The sequence below is a fragment of the Alosa pseudoharengus genome, unplaced genomic scaffold (assembly GCF_046254945.1).
Source record: "Alosa pseudoharengus isolate Yale_2024_CS ecotype anadromous, Long Island Sound unplaced genomic scaffold, YU_APseudo_1.1 YU_APseudo_1.1_scf_8, whole genome shotgun sequence".
Classification (NCBI taxonomy): domain Eukaryota; kingdom Metazoa; phylum Chordata; class Actinopteri; order Clupeiformes; family Clupeidae; genus Alosa; species Alosa pseudoharengus.
This window is the reverse complement of record NW_027468870.1, coordinates 33,494,225-33,520,667: the sequence shown is the minus strand read 5'-3', so window position 1 is coordinate 33,520,667 and position 26,443 is coordinate 33,494,225. Positions and strand designations below refer to the sequence as shown.

At 44.1% G+C, this 26,443-nt stretch overlaps 1 protein-coding gene across 1 annotated transcript in view; it reads left to right on the top strand.

The window, feature by feature from the left end:
* tspoap1 (TSPO associated protein 1) overlaps positions 1 to 26,443 on the top strand; it is an 82,319-nt gene that overhangs the window by 15,555 nt on the left and 40,321 nt on the right. Inside the window, exons 3-6 of the mRNA XM_076273590.1 lie at positions 21,118 to 21,225; positions 21,773 to 21,901; positions 24,236 to 24,415; positions 25,560 to 25,724. Coding sequence (XP_076129705.1) covers positions 21,118 to 21,225; positions 21,773 to 21,901; positions 24,236 to 24,415; positions 25,560 to 25,724 — 582 coding nt within the window. The remainder of the gene's footprint in view (positions 1 to 21,117; positions 21,226 to 21,772; positions 21,902 to 24,235; positions 24,416 to 25,559; positions 25,725 to 26,443) is intronic.

Sequence of the window (26,443 nt, the reverse complement as noted above, 5' to 3'; positions counted from 1 at the left end):
TCTTTTGAGTCTTTTCTGTCGTTCGGCTTCCCTTCCATCATCCAGGGAATTGACTAGATCTTTCTCAACCCCCCACCAATCAACCTCTGTTGAAGGCCAGATTAGCTCTAACAAAATGCCTTGCTGTGCCTGCTTTTGAAGTCAGACATATTTAGTGTTGGTGGGGCACAGACGAGTTCAGCTGTAAAGATTTAACTCTATTGCTTTTTTGCCCTTAGTGATATTTCACCTTGAGCGCCCCGTCAGATGTGTCTGTTTGTGTGTGGTGTTTTTTTGCTTTGACACAAGGCTAATACCGTGAGCTGAGGAAATATGGTGCTAGGCAGAAAGAACCACACACACACACACACACACACACACATACACATACACACTCTCCCCACACGCACACACACACTGCACCGCACCTGCTCCCCTGTCAAATTGTTGCTGCTGTTTTGTCTTGCAAGGTGACATGTCGGCAAACTCAGCATATGAAGCTCATTCTGTTGGACCACACCATCTTTTTAACGTTGTGTAACATCAGTCATTTTTAATTAGGTTTTACTCAAGGGAGGGCAGAAATATCTAGCATCGAAGGCTTTTAATAAAGAAAATTCTATGTGATGAGTGGTTGATGGCTTTAAATTAATTGTCTCAATTTTGGAAAAAATGTATTAAAATTAATGTTCACTCTTCCTCACTGTTACATTTCAACACAGAAGGCCTTCAGTTGTAATACACAAGAGTAAAACTTTGCCTTTTTCATAACTTTGTATAGACAATATAGGTTGAATGAGGTCATGAAAGTTGAACTGCTCCTTTCTAGTAGTAAGCCAATTAATCATGTGATCTGATTAGCCTCTCAGTAGTGATCCCTCAATTACATCTTAGGGACCGATGCACAAGCTTGAGGCTTGGCAGCAGTTCAGAGGTCCTCTCCTATCGATCGATCCAGCCAGCCAGCCATATTTGCTCTTCCAATTTTTTTTTTCTCCTGCTAAAAGTTCTCAGAAACTTCCTGTTATCAAAGTGATGATTTCTGTGTGAACAGTGTGAGTTCAAAGATATTTTTCATGATTGATCTGTCAATTCCAAGTTCTCTGCTACTCTTTGTAGTCTTTGTAGCGGAGTATTTTTTCCCCATTCATGCCTATGTGATGTTCTGAATGTTTCATGAGTTGCCCCTCCGTATCTTACTCTTTCGACGTGAGACATGCCGTAACGGAGCCACAGGATACCAGGCAGAATCCCCTTAGGGCAGAATCTTCACTTTTCAGTTTCGTTCCTCTTTCATGTTATCAGTAAAGTCCACCCAAGAGGCCATTCTGAGTGTCCTGTTCAATAGAAAATTGTTCAGATTTCTGCTCAGTGAAGCAGAAAGAAACAAGCAGGAAAACATGCTGCCAATGATTAACTTCGTGTCCAATTAGTATTACTCGTCTGTAACTGTTGTTTAACAAACGTGCATCCTGACTTCCCCATAGTTCCTTGCAAAGGACTATGCAGGGTATCCCAGTCTTGTAGGTGAGTACACTACAGGGAGTAACACATACACACAAAAAAATGCAAAGGAGACTAGTGAATAATGATTTACTGGGATATTATCACCCTTCAGTGGTGATGCATTGCTTCATCTGGTGGCCCGAGGTATAATAGAATTTGCCTGTACACACCAAGCTGCAGCAATAAGCTTTTTCTCCACACATTTTCCGATATTTAATGCTTGTATGTTTGTGTATTGCATTCAACCCTTGGAGCTCGTGTGACCCACTTATGCTGCTTGGAACAGGAGGGAAAAGCTGGGAGATGTTGCAGAACTCGCCTCTGTTGTTGGGGTTGTGTGAAGATTCCCTCACCCCCCCCCCAGCCAGCCTTCCACCCAATCCTCCCCCGCAGCCGGCTCCTCTGTTGCTGAGCCAGGAGCGCTGGTTGCCATGTTTGGTCTGCCAGTGCAGGAGGTGTCAGTCACACGCTTGAAAGGAGTTCTCTCGGCGTCTGCCTCAGCCGCCGGTGTCAAAAAGCCAAGCTTCACTTCACTGAGCTCTCGGAGCGCTGTGCGCGTCTCAAGGGAGTCTCACGGAGGGCTGAATGGCGAGGCACATCACAGGGCTGCAGCCAGGCTGCGGACCCTCTGATCATGTTCGATTGAGCGCCATCCTGATAGCTGAAATGGGTCTAGTCTGATTCTGTCCTTTGTCCTCCAAATAAGCTCGCTCTTTTGAAGCCAGACAAGGGATAGAGATGTAAAGAAGCTCTTGCTTTCTCTCTATCAGAGGATGTGTGTGTTTGTGAGTTCTGCATCCTCTTTTTTTAAATGAGTGCAATCCCCTCATTGGTCTCTGTGCAAAGACATGACTTCTGATCATCAAAAATGCACACAGCTTAATGTTGATGAAAGAAGATCAAAGCGTTGCTCCATATTTATTTATTTATATGTAAACCACATCAGAATGCAAAAAACATGAATATTAATGACCTTGGCTAGTCAACCGAACGGTGGTGCATCAGGCGAATTCCCCAAACAGCTCCTCCTGCTCAACTGGGAATAGATAAGCCTTTTAAATGGAGGTCTGTGTGTCTATTTCGCCAGGCTGATTGACCGAATACATTGTGGGGTAGATAATTAGTTCATCAAAACACGTCAAAACACGCGGTCGTCCTTGGCCTCATTCGGCTTTTTTTTGTTTTGCTCCATAAATGTAGGCTGGGAAACGGGACGCTTCTGATCTCTATCTTACTGCACTGTGGCTCTCTCTTCCGGTGATTTGAAACCCTCTTATCTCGTAATGCGTTTCTCCTCAGCGGAAGCGGTAGTGTTTTTCCGTCCCGATTTTGGATTTAAACATCAGGAATTTAGCTTCTTTTTGAAAATATACAATGCACCCCCTCCAGCACTCATTCCCATGTGCACCAGTGTTTTCTTTCAGGTTGCTGACTTATATAACACTCTGTTCTTGAGAGCCTGCCGCCATATATTGAGATCTCAGATCTTTGTGGCCCACATTTGCCTATAGCATTGTACTGAAACCATGCATGTCTCTCGCTGTCTCTTCATGTGCCCACCCGTGTCCAATGTCTTTGCGTCGTGCCGAATTAATGGGCCTGGCACTACTTGGATCTCTCCCATGCGATAAGAGGGTGTACAGTTATCTTTTCTGGATCGGTGTAGGCTATGTTTACACAGTGCAGCTGTGTGACCTGAAAGTATCTCCAAGCCCATCATCTCGTCTTTATAACAAAGTCTATGTATTTGCAGAGATGTATTTGGAGAAGGAAAGTAAAGGAGAGCCTCTATACAAACAGCCATTTCTCCACGCACTGTAGTGTGTCCTCAGGCAGCTGGTAGGTGTGTTCCTCTGTTGATTTGGTCCTGTGTGTAGTCGGATGGTTGTGGGTGTTTGTTTGTTCAGGGCCTCTGCCACCAACACAGAAGAGCTGCTTTTAGGAGATGATGAGCTGTTTTTAGAAGCTGCGTAGGAAGGGCTGTTCTGTTGAGGCTAGTGTGTGGTGATGAAATATGTGACCTTCTAATTTTGTCATTCTCATTTTGGTCACCCCTGGGGGGTTGGTGACCCCACATGATCGTATCCTATTTCAGTAATGACCCCCCTGTCCAAACCTCCTGCTCCAGGGAAGCACACGCTGTTGAGATTGGGGAATCCAACACAGTGACGCATATTTTTAGAAAAATGCTCTGTCTCTGTCTGTACCAGTGCTATATATCTTGGAACTAGGCTGCATGCACACACACACACACACACACACACACACACACACACACACACAGTCTCGCTCTTTCTCTCTCTCTTACTCTCTCTCTTACACTCTCTCTCTCTCTCTCTCTCTCTCACACTCACACACACACACACACACACACACACACACACACACACACACACACACACACCGAAACTTATTTCACTGGGTCACTGGATGTAACAGAGTGGCCTGTAAAAAGGAAAGTGCGTATTAGTCCATGTGAAGATGCTGTGTGTGTGTGTGTGTGTGTGTGTGTGTGTGTGTGGGTGTGTGTGGTCCCTTAATGCATGTTAAGGTGCATTTGGCCTCACGTTGGCCATGAGGGTAAATAATTGATCAGAGCAGCAGAGATATTTGTCTCCCCCCTAGTGTGTCATGTCATCTCCTCTCCAACTGACAGACCCCACATCCACTCAGCCCCCCAGGCAAAGGTCCTCTCCCGCCCCAACAGCCCTCTCAGACACAACAGTCTCTCCCTCCTGCAGGGGTGGAAAGGTCATTTGCGAATAATAGCAGGATATGCTGACGCGAGGCCTCCGTTTCTTTATTATTCACCACCAGCATCAAAGGCCCATGTGGTCATCTGCTCCTGCTCCTGTTCCTTTCCATGTTATTTTAGTCTGCTCGGCCATTGTGTGCTGACCGAGCCTGCCAGCCCATGAGTTGAAGCACTATCTCTCTGTGTTGCCTGAGCTCAGCGCTCTCTTCGGTGGCTGTGCCTACTTTTCAGTTATTCTGGAAGATATTCTTATGTGCATCTCCCTGAACCAAGAGTAAGGGGTACCGGAGCAGGAGAAGATTCCTATGACCTGAATATCATATTGTCATATTGCAGCTATTTGCCAATTAACCCTCATTAAGTATTAGACCATCCCAATTTCACAGTGTTTACTTGTGGAGGAGCCATTGAGGCAGAGTCCTCTCTTTCTTAGACCCCCCCCCCCCTCTTTCTGCGTATAACACATGCACAGGTACACACATTCGCCTACACATATTAATTGGCACAATATCTTTGTCTTTCTCTTTGCCTTAGGGATTTCCCTCATGTTAAGTTATTTCTATTTCCTGTTTTCTCCTCCACAGAGTATTACTCTGTGGAGGAGAACCACTGCATTGTTCCGTTGAATGGCCCTGCTTCTCATTGCCTCTGAGAGTCAGCATATGTGGCCTGGCATTTGTATTCGACTTATAATTCCCAGCCTGTGCCCTGTCAGTGGAGATGAATGGCATTCTGTTTCGTTTTTTTTGCAATCGCATAACTCTTAAGAAACCATGCGCCTCCAATGGAATATATCAGCTTTATTTTTTAACCATTTGTGTTAGTGCATATTGCACCTTTTGAAAAGCCATATGCATTTTGTATATATGTGTGTGTGTATGTTTTTTTCTCTCGATTTTATTGCATTCTACATCATCCTTATCTCTCTATTTAGTTCCTTTTCCCTCTGACTCCCTCTCACTGTCTCCTCTCCCCCACACACCTCCACTGCTCCTACTTTCTGTTGCTGTTCATGAGCGTCTCGTTTGCCTCATTAGAAGCTCGTTTAACCCCTCATTGCCTCAGACAGTAGGCCTGGGACTCCCCAATCTGCATTAGCATTCCGCCGGGTGGCCAAGTCAGACGCCTGCACAGACGGTCACTCTGGCTCACCACTGCACCGCCCCTCTGAGGGAGCGACCTGCCCTCATTGACATTTCGTTGACATTTCATTCAGCCTGTCCTCTCTCTCAAAGGGGTAGGGAAGCCTGCCCTCTGGGAGGGTCATAGACAGCACTGGATGATTATTATTAAGATTGGGGTAAGAGTAAGATGGTAAACAACCCAAGTGGACAGTCAGACAGCACTGAATTATTATAGGATCCTGTCCTTGCCTTGGTAACATGAGTATACAATATTATGCTACTTATGAATCCAACTTAGTTTTTGTAACAGTACAGTTCTGTAAAATTTGGTCTTCTTTCTCATGTTGTTCTATGGTGCCTGAAGCTTGTTCTGGCACATTTGTTGAAGTTCCATAATTACTTGTTAGTTGCTATCCAAACCACCAGATCAGCCTTGACATTTGAAGAGGTGGTTATTATAAAGCTATAGTTTCACAAACTTATTCTTTTTTATTCACTGGCTTATTCTTTTGAGCGGGCATGTGTCGGGGCATGTGTTGGATTCGAGTTGGCCTGAAGTTTGTGTTGAAAACAGCTAGTACAGTGTTTTAGTGTCCAGAAATGGTAGTGTTTTAGTGTCCAGACATGTTTGGTGTGAGCAGTCTTGAGGCAGCAGCTTGTAACAATGGCAGGAACAAAGGAGTGGATGGAGCCCCAGGCTACCGGTGAGCAGGTCGGTCTGGCTCACTCACGCTCACTCGCGCTCCTCCTCTCAGGGGCAAGACTGAGCGCTGTGCAGGCTGCTTTCTGTCTCCATGCATGATCCTCATCGTCTGCTTACTCGTGTGATGCTTCCTGCAGCTATGAAAGCAGATTCAGCATCCCATAATATTCTGTACATATGGTGTGGTCAGTTGTGGCCATTTGTATACCCATTGTCTGAATGTGGGGGTCACAAAATAGGAAATGACTGGCCTTTTGGATGATAAGTAGACTGTTTATGTCAGTGCTAATGTGTGTTATTGTAATCTAGTGTAATGACACACCCTCTACTGCCTGTTGATTATCTATTATATGGCCTTTTGTGTTTATGTCCACACATATTTAACCCTACAGTGTTTACGCCAGTACTTGAGGACTGTGAGCAATACATGGCTGTGGCTCCATGTCTAGAACAGGAGAACAAAGCTGCATACACCCCTATGGCAGCCAGTCCCATGGCTCACACACTCAAAATGATCCGTAATATGTCAACCACGACAGAGCTCCAGGATTGTCGCTAATGAATTTTTCCTGTGATGGGCCACCACGCTGCAGTCCGTAGCGGAGCCTGGCTTGTCTAACATGGATCCTCCCAGACTTGTGTCTGGAATTCTGCTATGAGTGTAGGCAGCGAGAGAGCGCTTGTCGCCGCATCAGTGACCGCGATGAACGAGGGGGCTGGGCACGTTGGCGGGCAAGCGTGAGTTGTTTGTTTTGAAACGGAGGTTGCGCCTACTGATTGACACGAGAAGGCAAATACCCTCCACCTGTCTGGCCGAGGCACTTGTTTAATCCCATATTGTGCTTTTCATTCTGGAGTGCAAATTTAGTGAACATGTTCTCACTTTCCAGAGGTCAGCCCTGTCAGAGACGGACTGAAAGCAAGATGAATGACTGAGGACAATGAGCCCAGACACAGGGGTCAGACAGCGTATCCTATAGTATGGACCTTTTATTGACAGCTTGTGTAGGTTACACTCTGGTAATCAAATTGAAATGTGCAGCCACATTCAGTATTGTAACAAAAATAGACTATATATGTAAACCAAACCAGACTTTTTAATAAGGCCTACATTTTTACGATGTTAAATACATTTCAGAACACAATTGTGTTACAGGTCTTTCATGTTTCCTTTTAGTTTACCTGACAGGTTGATAAGTACCTTGATGTCGCTCAACCCATAAGATTAAGCTACACGCTGCAGATCTCCTTGAACAAGCTCCCGGGTGGGGCATTTTTATGTCTAGACTGCATGTCATACAGTGAAGGGAAGAGACAGTTTTTCCCTCTCTAAGAACCTTCCTATCTGAGTGGGAAACAGGAGCTGCAGCACAGCAGGTGGGCACCCTGTGGTTGGGAGGTCGGCCTCCTGTGGTGTGTGATGGACCCCTGGGCCAATCAGAACCACCCCGGCCTCCTGCACCCTGCTCTCCTGAGCTCTGTTAGCTCTCTCATTAGCCTATGTTTTTGTTTGCGTTAGATTTTCAATGTTTGCTACAGAATCAACATGATTGCATCATCCACCATCCTCAATCATGCCATTAACCTGTTCTAATGGCAAGGATATGATGATGGAAGGAAGTGTTATACTGATTTCTGAAGTTTAAATGGTGATATTTGTTGTTTTGCTTTTAGCTTTGGCTGGTTTCATTTTTCTGCACGGATCTGCAGAATTGTACATTAGCCATGCTGTGTTGAAATAGAGTTGCGGGGAATATGCAGTTCTCTTTGAATCTTATGTCGGGATTAAGGCTTTACATCCTTTTGAAGCCTAAAGGATTTGAAGATGTACTGGTGGGAGGGGAAGCAATGAAAATGAAACCCCCTCAAAATACCCGCCCGGCCAAATGCACTGAGCCCCAATTTTCTGCTTTCACAGCGCTTAAATGGAATAATGCGACGACGACCTCTATGGTTTTCGCTTCTTAAAAGGGGTCCGTACGGTTCATGTGTGTTTTGACACGTTGTGTTTGACCTTGTGGCGTTAAATGGGGTTGTGTTTATTCAGCAGTCATATGATGGGGGGGGGGGGGGGGTCTGACGGCACGTGCCGTCTGAGCAGTAATTACTCGGCTTTAAGGGCAGCGAGGTTCAGGGGGGCGGGGGTTAGTCAGAGACGCTCTCACCCGCTGTCTTAATTGAGGGGAGATTTGTAGGACGAGAGGCTGAGCCGCCATAACCAATTTACCACCCGCCATCCATGTGGAGATGCCACAGAGACTGTGTTAGCACGGGGGGGCCATGAGCTTGTTCAAACACTATCCTATTATGACATAAATTCAATTTATTTGTTTGTTTGTCTTATCTGGTTCATCCCCAGGCCACATGATTTATATGATGATATCATTTTACATGGTAACCATGTTGTAATTGTGGTGGCTGTTGCTATTGACAGTATGAAACACCCATCTCAATTATGACCATGCGGTCACATTTGCATAAATTAAGACATCTGTTTAGTATTACTAGGAGCACTTGCTGGTGTTAATAAACAGAACATTTGCTGGGCTTGTTGATTTAGTTTTTGTCCTCAATTGAAGGTCAAGACGAGTCTCGATGCTCAGGCAGTGGGGTAGCTTAATGCTTCATTTTCTTTGGCCAAAATATAATAGGAACCCCAAGGTCTAGAAGCTCTACCCTGGCACACATACTGTGATCAGAATCCTGATTTCACTCCCAACTCATGGCTAACTGCAAAAGACTGTTCAAGGACAGAGATGAGCTTGTCAGCAAAAGCCTTTATTGGGGACCCCACCCCCCACCACCCCAAAAAACCCCAATTTTACAGATGCTCCTGAAACATATGGCTATAAGCCTGCACCTGGGGCCATGGGCAGATTGGCCATTTTCATTTTAGCCACAGCCTGGGGGAGGCGGACGCAGTCGGAGTCCCCATCATGCACTGGAGCCAGTGGTGTGTGGACAGAGGTGGGGTGGGGGGAGAGAAGAAGGCCGTGCATGGTCGCGGTTGGAGCTGGAGCAGGGAGCAGGGGAAGGGGTGTCTTTTGGGGGGACTGAAAGGAGTGGAGGAAAGGCTGCTATTGTTTGGTTGCCGAGCCCCGTGTGTCGGAGCAGCCTCCAAAACCATCATCATTGTGAGGTGTCCGCAGGCAGTGGATCCATGACCAATCACAGGAGGGAGGCGAGGCGGTGTTGAAGAGGTCCGCCTCATGACTAATAGATGAGGGGAGACTGATGGGCTGGCAATATTAACACCTACAGCGTGAAAACAGACTACCGCTGATTTCATTATCCTAGGGCCTCATTCAATTTTCCCCGTAAGGAATATCTGATGATTCCCTGCCCCCCAACTCCACCTCTTGAATTCAGAATTTCAGACTCAGAAATTCCACCAGATTTTTGAAGTCCTCTTATATACTGTAGATATCAATCAGACAGACAAGGGTTAATCTACTCATGACCTGGTGTAATCTTGAGGTGATGTTTTCTCTAATCTGTTGCCATTAGTGAAATCTTTTGAAAATTACTTCACAATTCTCTATGGTTTTCCCTGAGCTCCAGTTTGCTCTTGAGGTGGGCGGAATAGGCATACCTTTAGCTAATAAGAAATAATTAATTGAGCTTTGGTTAATGGTCCCTTTTGATTTCAGATGTCAGGTCAGGCTGAAGTGGCTTCTCAAGCCTGCTGTCTGTTATTCCAGTGTCTTGACAGCAGTTGGCCTATAATTGGAAAAGCCTGTCATTTTTACCGTAAAAGATCTCTTTTCCACACACCAAAAGTGTCACACTGAACCAGGAAGATGTGGCATTTTCAAACTGCTGCCAGAGAGACTTGTAACACAGTCGTGACCCAGATTCGGGGGGAAGATGAATACTGAGGAGAAACTGCTGAGTGTGAGATCAGCCGGCCCAGCAGAATTTATATCATACCATAGATATGCCACCGCAGTGACAGTTTAAAGCTAAATTCAGCATAGATGTTTTACTATGTGAGGCTACATGATAGCCCTGTGGAAATAACCACTCACAGGGGTTTTCCTACCTCAGCAGATGTTTCTGTGGGGAAGAGTTTGAAATATATGCTGTATGGTGATGTTTTCACCAGATGTGTTTCTTTTAGAGTAGAATGAGTCAAATGAAAAGATCTTCATTTTTTATTTGAATGTAGATTTGGGAGCTCTCATCTGGATTTCTAGATTTCTAGTCTGGATAGTAGCATCTTTGGTTCAAAATTGTGGACACTTCCAAAGTGGCTGTTCAGTTGTGGATCATCATGACCACGAGTTGGTATTTTCTCGGCTGCCACACACTGAGACATGGCAAAGATCCATTTAAACACAGATGCAAGAGTCAGTGACATGCCCATCTCCTACAGCTGTCTCATTGAAGGAAAATGTGTAAACACAGGATGAACATGGACAATTTGTGCAATTTTGATAGTGCAGATTTGCATATTTTTGGAATTAAGTAAGTCTAATTTTTGAAAGACCATCATGAAGTATACCAGGATATAAGCTTAGTATGTCTAATTACTGACCTACTTGTAATTAATTTGACCTATTTTCCAGACATGCAGCTGTTTCCTTGCAGATGTTAAATTCCTGCAACTTCATAAATGTAGTTAATTTAACCTACTAGTTGAATATATCATGTCATGAGATTGTCATGGCTCCCACTTGGCAAGCAGAATGTCACATTTCCTATTGCTCAATGGTCAGTGAAAAACTATAACTCACGTAAGGCTCGTTTCGGCCTGTCTGTGTTCTAGCTGAATTGGATATGAAACCTTTCCCGCAAACCACATATGCAGTGTAATGTTATGCCAAGTCCCACAGAATCTTTCCTGTTGAGGGAGTTTGGAGATGCTGCTTAATATAGAGACTGGTGAATCTGTAAGTCTTCCATTTAATTAGGTTCTTTGTTTTTAATTTAAAAAAAAAACTACCCTACATTTGGTGTACTTAGAAAGATCAGTCAGTTAGCTAGATACGTTTTTTTGTTGTTGCAACAACCGACTTTATAAGACCATACACATGCTCTATTACTTATACTACATCAAAGGCTTGTGGACCAGAAACCTTGAGGATATTAATCAAACCTATTAGGTCAAATTGTATACATTACACAATAGACATTAGCACTTTTGATCAGTCCCAGTAACCACTTTTACCATATCGCTGAGCACTGCCAGAAAAGAACAATCAGTAACATGGTCTTGGAAAAGTGCACACCTCTGTATATAATAGTGCAATCCTTTAAATTGTCTGCCTGTTGCTTTGTGTAGTTATTGATTTATTTGTCTTGCTTTAAGTTCTTTTCACCCCAAAGGAATACACACGTTTATATTCACACTGTGTCTTCTAATAGCTACATTTGTACATTTGACATCCAAATGTCTTTAGGGCAAAGCCTCATCAAAAGGCAAGCTTTCTGACAGATTCCAAGTCAAGCATGAGTAGTTAGCTGAGTGAATGGTCTTTGTTATTCAGTATCATGTCTTGAATTGTAGTGGCATGTCTTGTCATACCAGCCTTCTCTTGACATACCAGCCTAGGTTAAATAGTAAAGTGGTACATTTTAGTTTGCATCATAGAAATGTCAAGTCAAATTTTGTGGATAGTTATGTTATATTAACATATCTGTAGCATCTCTAATCCATTGATTTATTTTTGGGTTATGCCTGCATTTGTTTGGACTTTTTGCCTTTTTATAGGTAGCAACTGAATATATTTTTTTTGTTTTAGATATGTAAAATATATTGGTTAGACATAGACTATAACAAGTACGGGAAATATCTTTAAAGTTCTAGCAAAAAAATAACTACATCATTTGTGACTCATTTTAAGAAAACTTACAACTACAAAAACTACATGACATCTGAGGATCGGATCTATTATGTGGCTGGCTAGCCTGTGTGCTAGGCAGAACATGTTAGCCAGGGCAGAACATGCTAGCCAGTGGTTTAATTAAAGAAAATTCAAATGTGCACATACAAGAACACCAACATGTTAGAGCTCTTTTACTGTTCAAATGATGATGTCCTGAAGGTTTTTTTTTTTACTCAGTAAAAATTCTGCTGCTCCTGCCTTAGGCTTTTAAGGGTCCTGTTTGAAGCTCTGTTGAACAAAGAAAATGGAAGGCCACGTTAAGGCAAGAGGGATTTCTTTTCAGGTTACAATGAATATTTAAGGTCTAAATTCAATTTTATCCTTGGCTAACTTTTGCAGCTCTGCATAAGGGTACAAAACAAGAACAAGAATGTAGCAAAGAAGGGCTTGAAGGGCAGCTAGGGACAAAGACGGTTGCTTTTACCAGACATACATCACACAATAAACAGATAAATGCCTTTGAAAGCCTTGAAGGGTAATATTGAAGGTTGAAAGAATTTAATTACTGATGCTCATCCGTAAGTATTAAATTGATCTCGGGATAAAGGAATCAACCTAAAGGCACTGGTTATTTATTGAGAATCTTCTATACTGTGGCTGTAGGCTACGTTCCCAGACATCTAGCTCGCCATGATACGCCATCAATCGCCATTGCCAGTGCTCCAAAGACCTCACACCGTGATCCAATTTATGGCAAAAATGAAATTTGCTGTTATCCCGGGTAGCCAAGGCCGGGTGGTCGAGATTGAGCGGAAGCAATAATGGTTATTCTCCTCAGGAGGAATGTTGTGCGTGGGGGGCAGAGCTGGCGTGATTGAGAACACGAGCAGCATCTTATTGTTATGCAGATCGGAATCACAATGGAAGACTTCAGAGGAATGTCACCGAGGCATGTTTTTATTTTTTTCCCCTCTCTCACCAAGACAGCCACTTTCTCAATTTGCGTTCTTTTTAATCTCTAATGGCTGATTTTTAATGGAACAATCTCAGATCACAATGAAATATTTCGATTAGGTGAGGGAGAAAATCTAGTTCTTGAGGCATTCAAAGTGGGATCCATTGTCTACAGGAGTCTCATGCATTTATGGACTGCCTCTGAATAGCCTCTGAATAGCTTTACCCATTCACTTATCTAGCACTTACAGACCACCTATTTTCTCATTCAGGCGCACCCTCTGTCAAATTAAAACCATCCATCATAATTGACACTATAAAAAACAACCCTGTTAGTGAAAATTCTAATCTCCAGTCCCTGCACATGGTTAATGGATCCATGGTGGTCATCTAATGACTTGCACCATTTTTTAATCTAGGCCCCAGCAAAACCCTCACCCATCTTTCACTATACTTCAAATTAACCATCTGAGATCCATGAATAGCTATCATTTCCTGGACAAGAGTAGTATATAGAGAAGGACTTGAAATAGGCAAATAAGTTAGGCAAAGAACTGAACCATAGCTCTCTTTAATAGTAATAGTAGTAACAGTAATGAGGCTCCAAAGATGTGGAATATACTAGCAGAACATTCATCACTGAAGAGAACTGTCTATTGGCCTGAGACCATTTAATATCCATGTTTGCTAAAAATATATATATATATGAATGAGATGAAAAGGTTTGAGCTCCACTTTGAAAAGATGAAAAGGTTTGAGCTCTACTTTTGTGGACTGAAAGCAAGTATTTTGCTCTGTGGTTTAACATTAGCACCACCTGCCTTCATTTGAGAAACTTGCACTCTTGAAGTCTGTTACTACCTGAATAGTAACAACTCTGAACTAGAATTATGTAACACTTCAAACTTACCTGTGATCGTATGTGGACCCCCTTTTTTTCTTCAGGTGTAATTTGGGCAGATGATGAAACACCTGTTTTTGCAAACCTCAAGTGAATCAGGGGCCGTACAGCTGTGTACATTCAACAAATGTCCTTGTTGAAAAGTCAGCTCGGACATTGTAACAAATCAAACAAGCAGAATAACATGTACACTGTCAATTTTTATTCTCAACCAGTGGAGTATATTTATTTGTTTTTACTGAGCAACTAAGCTGAATCTTCTAAGCCCTCGGCTACACTGAGGTCTAAATAGGACAGAGGATCGATTCAGCATTCTGGGTTTGAGTTCTCGGCTTATCTGTTTTTTCCCAAACAGGCCTGATATCAACAGAGCATCACAAGTAGCACCCATTATGAAACTAATGATTCAATAGGAATGCAGGAATCACAGAGAGCCCCTTTGATTTGGGTCACCATCTTAATGAGTCAGTGGTGCTCCATTGGAACTTGGTTCGATGGAATGCAATTATTTCCTGTCCCTTTGCCGGGCCATTGTTCCTTCCTCCCTGGCTGCTTAATTAAAGAGGCGGTGCATCATATGGAGGTGTTGCTGTGACTGAAACAGAGACTAAAATCGAAAAAAAAAAAGCAAACAGTCAGATATCACTGGTGTTTTTCCCCACCACTGGCATTTTAATATATTCTAAGAAATGTACACAAAGGTGTATGATCCACCCTGGGTTCTATCTTAAGAATTCCAGAATATGCACCAAATTATCCATCATCCAAAGTATTGTAAGTCACCATATCTTCTGTAATCCATGTGTGAGGGAGACATGTGGGTTTGTGGACTATAAGGGGTTGCATGTTATGTGTTTGACAACACGCCTCTCCACTGTTCATGAGCCTGGTTTTCACAGGACATGTTTTCTGTGGTGGGAGGGCAGCCCTACTTAATAACTGAGCCAGAAATTCCGAGTTTGTTTCCGCTTTTGTTTGCTGGGTAAAGTTGGCCAGCAGCCCTTTGTCCAGTTGAAGAGATTTCCCAAGATGCCCCTGTGAAAGGATACTGGTCAGTACAGCTCGTGAGAGTGTACCGCACCTTAGCTTTTCTTTCCCCAAACCATTGCTGTTCTGCTCGTTCCTTTCAGATCCTATTTGGTTGAGAAAAAAAGAGCAGCGCAGAGACAAAAGATAAGAGCATCACTCTCTGGACACCATGTCTTTCTCTGGCAAACGGGCTCCAGAGGATCTCAGTGGAGATTGAGGCTTTTCAGACAAGGCTTTTATTTTCGTTTTTTTCTTTCACTGTCAGACATTCCCATTACAAGACAATCCCCCCATGTTTTCTCCCTCATGGCAGCCCACATGAAGAAAGCGCTGATGTTTGGGTTTTGGGGCAAATCCTGTGGGGAGCAGAGCCGGCATTAATGTTTCAGCCCTATGGATCCTTAGCATAATCCAACCCAACACGGGCGTCAGGTGCACATGTGCCTCCGTGCGAACACGCTATTCATCAATGTCTTGTACCCAGTAGCCCCTCCGAGATTTTACATGTACGCGTCTCGTTCTTTGTTGGCTTCCATTGTTGTTCATGTTGTAGAGAGACTACATTTATTTGTCACAGCATGAATAGTTTTCCATAACCCAGTTTTTTTTTTTGCTGAAGTTGCACCTTTGGGATCGTGATGCTGTATTCAACTACCTGCACGGCAAAACATATTCAAATCTGTTTTGAACGCAGTAGAGCAAGGGTGACCGAATTCATGTGCAGGCTTAAGTCACTCATTATTTACAACTGACAGACCTTGGATAAACAGAATATATTTTTACACTATGAATTTCCCTTCCTTCATATTTTGAGCCTTTTCAATTGTGCAGTGATGGTTGAGACGTTACAAACACATTGCACAGCTTTCTCTGCAAAGGAAGAGCCCATTTGTGTGTGTTATTGTGCGGTGGTGGTTGAGACGTTTCCCATTGCACATGGCTGATGCAATACTAGAGCACCAATCTCATCATGTCTGCGTTCTGCTGTCATTAGTCAAGCAAAACAACATATGGATTCATGTCAAGTTTCATTCAAGATTCAACACATCCTGATGTTTAGTGGTTTTAGCTTATTAAATTATAATAGAAGAATGTCCTTGAAGCATAACAAATCTTCAGTAGATTCAGGGAGATTAAAAATTGAAAACCTGAATCCACTATCTATGTACCATTCCTTTTACGTCTGGAAACATATGTTTTTTTTTTCTTTATGTGATCTGGAATGGAGTAGAAAGAAGGCGATGATGAAACTCTACTGTCCTCAGTGTCAATGCCCCATCTTACAACAGCTCGTGTAGGGAGTCATACATTGTTAATCATTCTAGAAATGCATACTGTAGGTTGTAGTCACAAAGTATTGGGGTTGTGGGTTTTATAGTTTAAAAGGGACGGGTACTTCTCCATCTTTTTTATTTTGCCTAACAGTTATGTATGTAGAAAACCCCTGTATTTGACCATTAAGGACCGAGTGTAAAATCCTCTGAGAATTATGAGGCCCACACATGTCAGAGCATTGATGGCAGTTTTAAATACCACAAAAGCAGTTGAGTTTTTAATATCTGTACACATGACAGGCTACATGTCTCTCTTTCATGTGTAACACTTTGCTTTACTCTGACCTGTTTCTTTCTTTCCTGTTTCATGACCTGCCTAATACGCATCTGGTCTGCTTGGTGTGCTTTTGAGGGGGAAAGCTTTTGGCTTGATAGACATTGTGCACCATGCAGGGAATACACATCATTTTGTGTGTGTGTGTACCCCTGAGATTAGGTTGTCAGTCTCTTTCTCTCATCCTTTCTCTGTTTGTCATTCTGTAAGATGTCAAACAGCGCACCCCAATGTGCTGCTAACACACACACACACACACACACACACACACACACACACACACACACTCACACACACACTCGTACAGTTCATTGACCCAGATCTCACTGAGTGTCACGCTGTGCCTGACATTGCACATCCCTGTCTCCTGTCATTGAAGTGTTCACAGTGGCGCCCTCCTGCATACTCACTCCTTTTATTTTTGCTGGGTGGTGGCATCATACTGCAAGGTTCAATTCATGTCTAAAGAAGGATTTTATTAACAGCATAGCCTAAATCGTTAAAACCAACAAATTGCAGGCAATGTGTTCATTTATTAATAAGATAAGTATATGTCAGACTGTTGTGGATAGCGATCATAATTTATCAGCTGATCTGATCATTGAGCCTTATTAACTTTTAATTATCTTCCAAAAAGTCAGGGGCAAATAAGGCATTCTCTCTCTCTCTCATCTTTTATGAAATAAATTCAATAATTCATTCAGCTTTGTAATATTCAGTTTGTTGGCACATTCTCGTCACGTTAAATAATTCTAGCTTGTTATTTTTCTGCTCTTGTGTAAAATTCAGTGAGGCTCTGTGCTCTTTCTGTCCCATTGAATTGTCTTGTTACGTTTACTCAGATACAGCATCTAAAATATTTTGTCAGCTCAATTACAATCAATAAAGAACAAGCCAACAGTTCACATTTTTTTCAACTAAATAACATCCATGGTCAATGCCCTTGTTAAAGGTCTCTTGCTAACTACCGCTCTGGAAAAGCCTCTGGAAAAGTGTGTTTCCATGGAAACCACTGTCGTCCCTGGCAGGGTGTGCTTTTGTTGGCCACGCAGCTCTCAATTATGTGTTTGCATCCTCCCCCTGATTGCCGGCTGGCACAGCGTACGGAGAGGCGGAAGGGAGGCAGTCAGCAGTCAGCAGCACCACCCCCCCCCCCAAGCCAAACTCTCAGTCTGTCCCAGACACCTGCACTTCTGTGGGATGCTTGGTGAAGAGGGGTGGGGTGGGGGAAAGACCTGGAGGTGTCCTGTTGTGAACCAGCAGTGGTCTGCCTGCCTGCTTGCTGTACACATAGCAGTTTAACACATCCTCTAATGCTTGTGTGTGTGTGTGTGTGTGTGTGTGTGTGTGTGTGTGTGTGTGTGTGTGTGTGTGTGTGTGTGTGTGTGTGTGTGTGTGTGTGTGTGTGTGTGTGTGTGTGTGTGTGTGTGTGTGTGTGTGTGTGTGTGTGTGTGTGGTGGGAGGAGGAGGCTGTTCGTTACCTGAGCCAGAGGCTCCCCTTTCACCAGAGTGCCCAGTTTTAATGTGTGTCCCTGTGTTGGAGTGGCAGACCAACCACATGAGCCCTCTATGCCCTAAGCAAGCAGCCAAATGACAGGAGGCGGAGCTGGAGCAGGGCTCTCAGAGAACCATCCTGTGGTGTGGAGATGTTGGGATGCCCATTCCTCTGAATGAATTAGGAATGAATGAGGAGGAATGGGGTTTCTGGTCTCACTCCGGGCTCACTCGGTGTGATTGAGTTCAGAGAGGAGGGGTGTGGTGTGGGAGGGCAGAGCGAAGCCGAGGGGTCGATATGTCCCTGTCTGTGTTGGAGTGGCCGGCAGTGACAGCATGGCTTAAACGGGTTTTCCCAGAATCCCAGGGGCACTCAAGGACACCTTGTCTGTGCCCGTGTCTCTTTTCCATCCCACGCTGCCAACAGGAGTGCGTTTGCTGAGAAAAGCGTTCAGGAGGATTACTGTGTGATGAATGCATTTCTCTTACCAGACTTTACTGATGTCTTCCCCCACACCCCAACTCCTGAGACCTACTGGTCTGTCAGTTGCAATCCCTGTGATGTACTGGGGTGTCTGACGCAGTGAGCTTCTGGCCTACTTCTCTTATCACCCTCTGTTTGTCATTCTTAGAGGAGTCTTTGATCATCTTGCAGATTCAGATAGTAATTGTAGAATTATAGTTTACCTCCATGGAGTAGATAATGTTTTATCTATCATGCCGATAACAGAAGAATTACCTAGATGTTGGGAACTTTTCTTTTTTTTTTTCTGTGTTGCATTTGTGCTTATCACAGATCAGACATTTTCCAAACTGGGAAGCCCTTTTGCCCTCATTTCAGCGCTAATGGTGTTTCACGTTTTAGAAAATGAGGTGGCCTTCATTGCCGCACATGTGACCAGGAAGGTCCAGACTGCAATGCCAGCCGTTAATAGGCAGACATCGATCACCGAAACAAACAGCGCTGCCCCAGCCGGGTCATCAGTCATGTGAAAGCGGCTGAGTTAGCATCAGCCTGTCAATTAATGAGCACAGATATACCAGCACACGGCCTGAGATATGTGTCATTTACTTGAGTCCTGTTCCATGTGCGCTGCAAAAAACAGCCATGAAGGGTGGCAGGACTTCATATAAATTGCATGCATAAAAATTTTTATACAGAAGCAATGTCTGCATCTGAGATGAATTTGTTTTTCCTCTGGCTTGTTTTGACTGGGTTGGGATTTGATTGGGTTGGGAAGTATCCTCTTTTGTGTCTCGGTGTGTCTTCCACGTATCATCACAGATGGTGGCTACAGTTGAAACGTTTTATCTGTGTCTGTGTTGGCAGTCCGGAGGTTGTGTCTGCTATCGGTATCCTTGAGTTTCACTCTGGGGCAGCTGGGATTACTGGCACCAGATTGGCACTGATAAAACACTCAGAGCGGGTGAGAGTTTCTAATCAACCTCCTTGGCCAGACAACTAACAAAAGCCACAGCTGTATCTGGACCAACAGATCGTCATTAGAGCTTAACGGCCTGGACCCTCCAAGATGTACTGTGGTATTGCTTACATCAATGATTTTAAACCTCTATTGGGTTAATTATGGCTACGTCAGAATACCTGTCTGTCCAGTATTTCCCATTTCATTTCTCTCCTACAACCCTCTTCTCTCTTCCACAGCCTCCTCTCTAGTGCCTCAGTCTTATCACAGAAACCGGTAACAAGTTCTCCACTCAGACTTATAATGTTGTGACCGATTTCTCTCTTTTGTTGTCCTTGAACGAGCGAATCCACTGAAATTGCTTTGGAGTGCTATTCTGGCTTCTGTGTAGTTAACGACTAAATGCTTCTCTCGTAGCGAATGCCCAGAGCCAAACTACCTCATGTCATTGTCTGGTGTCAATGCCACGTTGTATCCTCTCAGTTGTGTATTGATTCATCATTGCCCATGTGTGATGGCAGCAAGTCACGTGTGATAGTAACCAATGTTGCTGTCTTTGCTTTTATGGTTGGCTTTAGGTTGCCCATCCGACTGGGTACATCTGTTTATCGTACAACACATTGTGACTTGCCAAGTTTGAGGTTTGAATGCTGTTTCCAGGAAGGTGTGGTGTCCACCCCCCCCCCCCACCCCCCCACACACACACACACACACACACACCTCTCTTTCTCCCTCTTTTTCTCTCCTCCTCTCCCTCCCTCTCTCCCTCTCCCTCTCTCTCCAGTGGAGGGCACAAAGGGCACGGCGGCATGGCATCTCTCTCCAGCTGGCATTGGCATGTCCCTCCCCTGCTGCCCCAGGATCTGAGGCACGAGAAGCCGTGTGGCCACCAAAGCTGCCACTCTCGCAGCCCATCCAGCTGGCCCCAGTCTGAGCCTCTGTTGCTTATGAGCATGTTCCGCTTGTACCCGACAGCTCACGAGGTGGCAGGGGGTCCTTCAAAATGAGGGGAAATGAAAAGAGGAAGCAGATGCAGGAGGTCTATGTTGGTGCCCAGCGCCCACACAATACGCTCTCTTCACGCTTTAGGCAGCGCTAGTTTAATTGGGAGAAAAAAGGATGAAAATCTCTCCGAACAAGATGATGTTATTACATTACACAGTAGCTGTTTGGTATTGTGTACCATAATGTAACTCTTTACGTTGCTTATGCCTCCACGTTTCCTTTTCTGTGTCTGTTTCCTGACATGTTTTTAAGTCTGCGCTTAATCAAATTGACTGCACTGTTGAACAAGGTCTTGTCTCAAAGAGCTGATGTGCCATTTGTCACAAGGGATGTGCATTCAGGGCAGTTCTAGATGAGCTGTCTGTTCTGCAGACAGCAGGCAGAGGGTGTCAGCAGAGAAGAGCTTCTCCGGCTACCTGAGGATGCCTCTCTGGAGTCCTGTGTCAGGGAAACTCATCCTCATTATGACAATGAGGCACAGATCAATCAGGCTTGCAGCTCTAAGGTCTGTAGGGTACTGTTAGGAGAGAGTCAATCTTGTACCACAGATTATCAATATAATATATAATATAATAGTGTTATATGAAGGTCAGTGTTTTTGTTTGTACAGCTTTAGCCATTGGTGTAGGAGATGGCCCTGCGAGTGGTGTGAAGTGGAGGTGCAGCCCAAAGGGTCACAGTTGATCATACAGTGTAACTTGGCTATGAGATAAGAAATCGGCTTGATCACGGGACTCACCAGTACACCGTCTGTGGCAATATTGAGGGTGGACTTATAATGGAGTCGTTTGTTTTTCTCTTTCTCAGAATGGCATGGACTATGGCTTCCTGGTGCGGCAGAACTCCGAGTTGCTGCGGGCACTGGATGACATGGAGAAGACCTGTGCTACACTCAGAGAGGAGAACAGCCTTCTGGTGAGAACTGTCTGCATGAACGTTCACTAACAGCAGCAATATACAGAAAGTCAAGACACAACCTGCACAGTGTACTTTAAAGTACAGTTTGACAAGTACTCTACAGACAACTGACTTAAAAGTGACTCAAGGGTCTTAGTTCTTAGAAAAGAAAAAATATGATTCTTAGAAATATAATTTGGATTTAATGGTGGTCCATGGTCGTAGACAGATGTGTCTGATTATTTGTTTTCTGATGGTCAAATTCAAATATCCTGTCTAACTTAATTTTCATCTGCAGAATGATTAGCATAATGACATCAACATGTTAATCTTATTATGATTCTTCCTCCTGTACTAACCATCACAGCATGTAAATGGATAACATAAATAGATTTTCTGTAACAAAGATGGCTGCATCCCAAAGCTCTTGAACTCACGACCCCTCACAGCGGTAAAAACCATCAGGTAGAAGGCAGAAGTGGAAGCTGTTAGCAAGGACAGTATCAGAGCAGCTGTTTCCCCAGTGACCCCACTGACCTCCCCCCCCCCCCCCTCTCTTCTGCAGAGGAAGAGCAGCTCCCCTGAGACGGAGGAGAAGGTGAAGAGATTGCGGAAGAAGAACACAGAGCTGGCGGTCATTGCTAAAAGACTGGAAGACAGGGCACGCAAGCTGCAAGAGGCCAACCTTAAAGTGGTACACAAATGCTCTTATGCTACAGTATGGGAAGAGGAAAGGGACATTCACACCAGGAACGATAACGATAACGGCAAAAAAGCATTGCTCTAGCTAATATGAATGACACCATCCACACATGAATTATAACGATAATGGCTTGAAGAATGATGACGTTGGGGATCACTTTCAGAGCGATTTTGAGAATGATAAAAACTGACAGCCAATCAGAATCCATCAAATTGTAGACATCACATTCATCAACACGAAGAGAGACTTTCTTTATCTTGGTCAGTGTGGACACTTTAATTGTTATAGTTAGTTATCTTTATAGTTATCGCTCCTGGTGTGAATTGCCCTTTAAGCATTTTACATTACACTGTCTGTGTAGTTGTATAATAGGTTCCTTTCTGATGATGACGACGTCTAACTCATTGAGTTTCCTTCCCATGCGTTGAGTGCCAAAAACGTAATATTACGTTTTTAGCTTTTTTTTTAAATTACAAAACTGCACACTCTAACACACCTTATATGTGATTTTGGGAACTCTGTGATGAATGGAAATGAAATACGATCGAAAACTCATGAAAACGCTGGACATTTTATCTGGACATTTTATCATAACTCGGTTGCCGCTTTGGGTCGAATCAGTGACTCATGCACGTCAACTCAAAACCAGGCCATTTTCGTGGGTCTATCACTAGGTGGCAGTCTCGCCAGGTCTCGCTGATCACTTCCCGGAAAGTTTACAGGCAACACTTCATATTTCATGAAAGACGTTATATCTCCATTTCTAGAAAAAAACAGCCACTGTTTAGCTTGGGATTTCTCAGGAACAGAGGCGTGTAGAAATACACGGTTTGCACCCACTGAGAGCTTAAAGCTATAACACAGAATATGCTGTGGCTGTACAAAAATCATCATTGATTCACTCTAGGACAAAGCTTCCGAAAACAGCTTGGCATTCAATGAGTTAATATAAACGAGGCCCCCCACCCCAGCTCCTTTGCTGTGATAATTTCAGAGATTATCGGTTTATAATAATCTGTTTTCAAGTTCTTTGGAACATATTTTTTAACAGAAGATGATGTCACCATTGTTTTCTGACGACCAGAGATTAATCTTACCAAGGTTGCACATATGCTCTTTACTTCTCCCAGTTGGTAAGACATATTTCATTGTCAGTCAGATACAAATATCATTAACAGGCTCAACAACCCATCGTCATGATGAAAAAGCTGTCAGATCTTATGTATGTCTTTCTTGCTGTTATTTGGTGTGTGGATGGGAAGTTTGCTTGGCTCTGTCCTGTCTCTGCGCTGCCTGAGTGCTCCCCATAGAGCCGGACCACAGATCAGATGTCTCCAGTGCTGCCTAATGAACTAATCGCGGTGATTCAGGCCCAGATGAATGGGCTCCCTTGTTTCCCCAGTGAGACCCCAGGCAAACAGCAGATTGGGTCATTATGGGTAGTTACGAGAACCTAAATAAATGTTCCTCCCTGTTGGCATGCTTCCTGCGCACATGTCGGCCCAGTGATGTTCTCGAGCGGAACCCTATACGCCATGCATGAGAAGTGCAAGTGTTAGTAATGAGAACGAGGGCAGTTTTAATGGGGCTCATTTGTTTCAACTGAAAGTTACTGTGACAGGATGAGACTGTGAAACCAGCCTCCTCCTTTGGTTATTGGTATCATGCGTGGGTCTGAAAAATGTGAGCCAAACCAATCCTAAAATATTTATCATGCAAAACACCAGCGTGTGTGTCCATGAAGAAGCATGTGCTGAGGGCTTTAATTGTGATGAAACCCTCCGGTCAGTAGTTTTGTGTGGGAGGGCAGCCCCTCCCTCCTGTTGCCCTAGTGAGGGTTGCTAAGGAACCCTCACCCAGAAGGCCACCTGCACAGCCACCTGTCGCTGCCCTGTTGGCCATGTGCGCTGGCCGGGTAGGTGTCCCACAGCACCTGCTCAGCACACGGCAACTGGGGGTCGTTTTGTAGACCACCTCAGCAGTCATTTATGTACACACACACACACATACACACACACACACACACACACACACACACACACATGCACACACACACACACATACACACACACACACACATGCACACACAAGCCGTGGCATTCACAGTTACACTATCCAAAGGCTCTTCAACTTTAGGAAGAGCCAGAGTTTCTGTACAGCAGTGCTGGTCATACATAACATTGACCGCAAGAGAAGATCTGCTTTTTAGACAGTCGGGACTTGAGGAAAGAAATGGGCACTTCCATTGTTGTTTTTGGCAAGGAGCACTGCCCATCTTTAATGACCCCAAAACTGCACCTTTACCTGCTCTTGTCTGTGCCGCAGGTGAACAGCCCTTTCCCAGTGAAGGCCGGCGCAGTGGAGCAATACAAGAGGGCATTCGCACGGCAGAGGGCACGGGACCTGGCCCAGCACGCAGACATGCTGCTCTCCAAGGACAAGGAGATCGCCGCCCTGCAGCAGGAGTGCCGGGAGCTGCAGACTGGCATCGGACAGGGGGGCAAGGTACAGAGGCTCTGACGGTCCCACTAAAACACCCTGGAGTTTCCACACTTGGGGCAGCCGTGGGCCACTGGTTAGCACTCTGGACTTGTAACCGGAGGGTTGCCGGATCGAGCCCTGACCAGTGGGCCACCGCTGAAGTGCCCTTGAGTAAGGCACCTAACCCCTCACTGCTCCCCGAGCGCAGCTGTGGTTGCAGGCAGCTCACTGCGCTGGGATTAGTGTGTGCTTCACCTCACTGTGTGTTCACTGTGTGCTGTGTGTGTTTCACTAATTCACGGATTGGTTTAAATGCAGAGACCAAATTTCCCTCACGGGATCAAAAGAGTATATATACTTATACTTATACTTACTTCAGAGCTGTACGTAGAGATGGCTCTGCTTGACTCATGCCTACGTTGCCCCCTAGTGGAGTATCTAAACATTACACTGAAGCTGGAGCCTACATAGCTCGAATGGTCAGGGCGGTGGTGGTGTGAATGATTTCATTTCCTCTTGGGATAGTAAGATTGTTTTCAGTTTAAAATCTTCTGATGTTGTTGGTTAGTCTGAGCTGGGAGCCAAATCTCAGTATATCAGCCAGAAATTCATGCATGGAAAAGACTAATATTACACCAAGTGCAATAACTTCTATTGCCATCCTGTTTTTAACATTGTTCAAGCCAGCTACTCTACATGTCTTATGAGGGCATATACAAATACGGAAATGTTCCATTTTGACGGTAATTAAGGATTACATACACATTTAAAAGCAAACAGATTGTCCGGTTAAGCACCAAATCATCGGCTAAATGTGGATGGGTGGACTAAAAGTGGTGTTTAATAGTAAGCTGTGTTGAAAATGTCCACTAGATGGCAAACACGATCACCCTAAAGTCAGTTCTTATAATGACAGTAGGGCATTTCAGGCCATGTCACAGCCTTCACACCAGTTACAGAAATGGATTGATTCATAACTTTAACATATTATCGGCATCTTAAACAGAATGAAAATTCTGTCTTATCTTTATGGACCCCATAAGTACATAGGACACACACACACACCGACACACACATGCACGCACACACACACGCAATACATTATCTTTTTTTGTGAGTGTGAGAGTATATTGTTCATAGTGTGGGTTGGTTGTGTGTGTGTCTGTAGGGTGTCCAGGGTCCCTGTGCGGTGGCTGATTTTGAGCGTCTGCTGCGCGAGTCCCAGAAAGAGGTGCTGAGGCTGCAGCGGCAGCTGTCTGTCAGCGCTGCACGTGAGGCCACACCTGAGGCCACACCCACCGGAGCCCCTGAATCCACCGACATCACCGACAAGGTGACTTACAGTAACCACCCACACATACATCCACACCACTAAGTCCTCCCTCTACTCCAACCCCTACCTTAAACTGTCCTAGGGGAGGTTGCCCAGTATGAGCATGCAAATCAATGCCTGGTTAATATAATTGCAAGTGGTGATCATTGCATATTTAATACGTTTCAAACACATGTTTCAACACTGCATTTCGGTCGTTGCTTTTACTTTACCATTACCTTATGCATGCCAGTTATGTAGCCTATCCACCAGCTGCCTGCCTGCAGCCTACTTCCAAAACTCCAAAGTCTACACCTGGTCTACACCTCCCATCAACTTCAGCAGTTTTGTGTTACTTTACCTGAAGTTTTTCAGTCGCTAAATTTCTCAGTCCATAAATTAAAGAACCTGTTAAATGGGGTCATTTATGATAAATATTCTTGATTAGGCTCTGCTGGGTTTTGTGGAAGGGAAAATGGGCTGTTTGTTTTAGTAATAGTAGGCCTGCAGTATAGAGTTAGATAGATCACCATTTGCCACAGATGGATTCACAAATGAATTCAATTTTGTAGACTACTTGATATACAGGCTAAATGCAAATATGACAATGCATGATATTATTAAAATAAAATATATATATATAAACATATATACATGTAATTATAAATATATATAAATGTATAAATATAATTATAAATAAATATAAAAATAAGGCCAAAAATAAAGTAGGCATAAATATT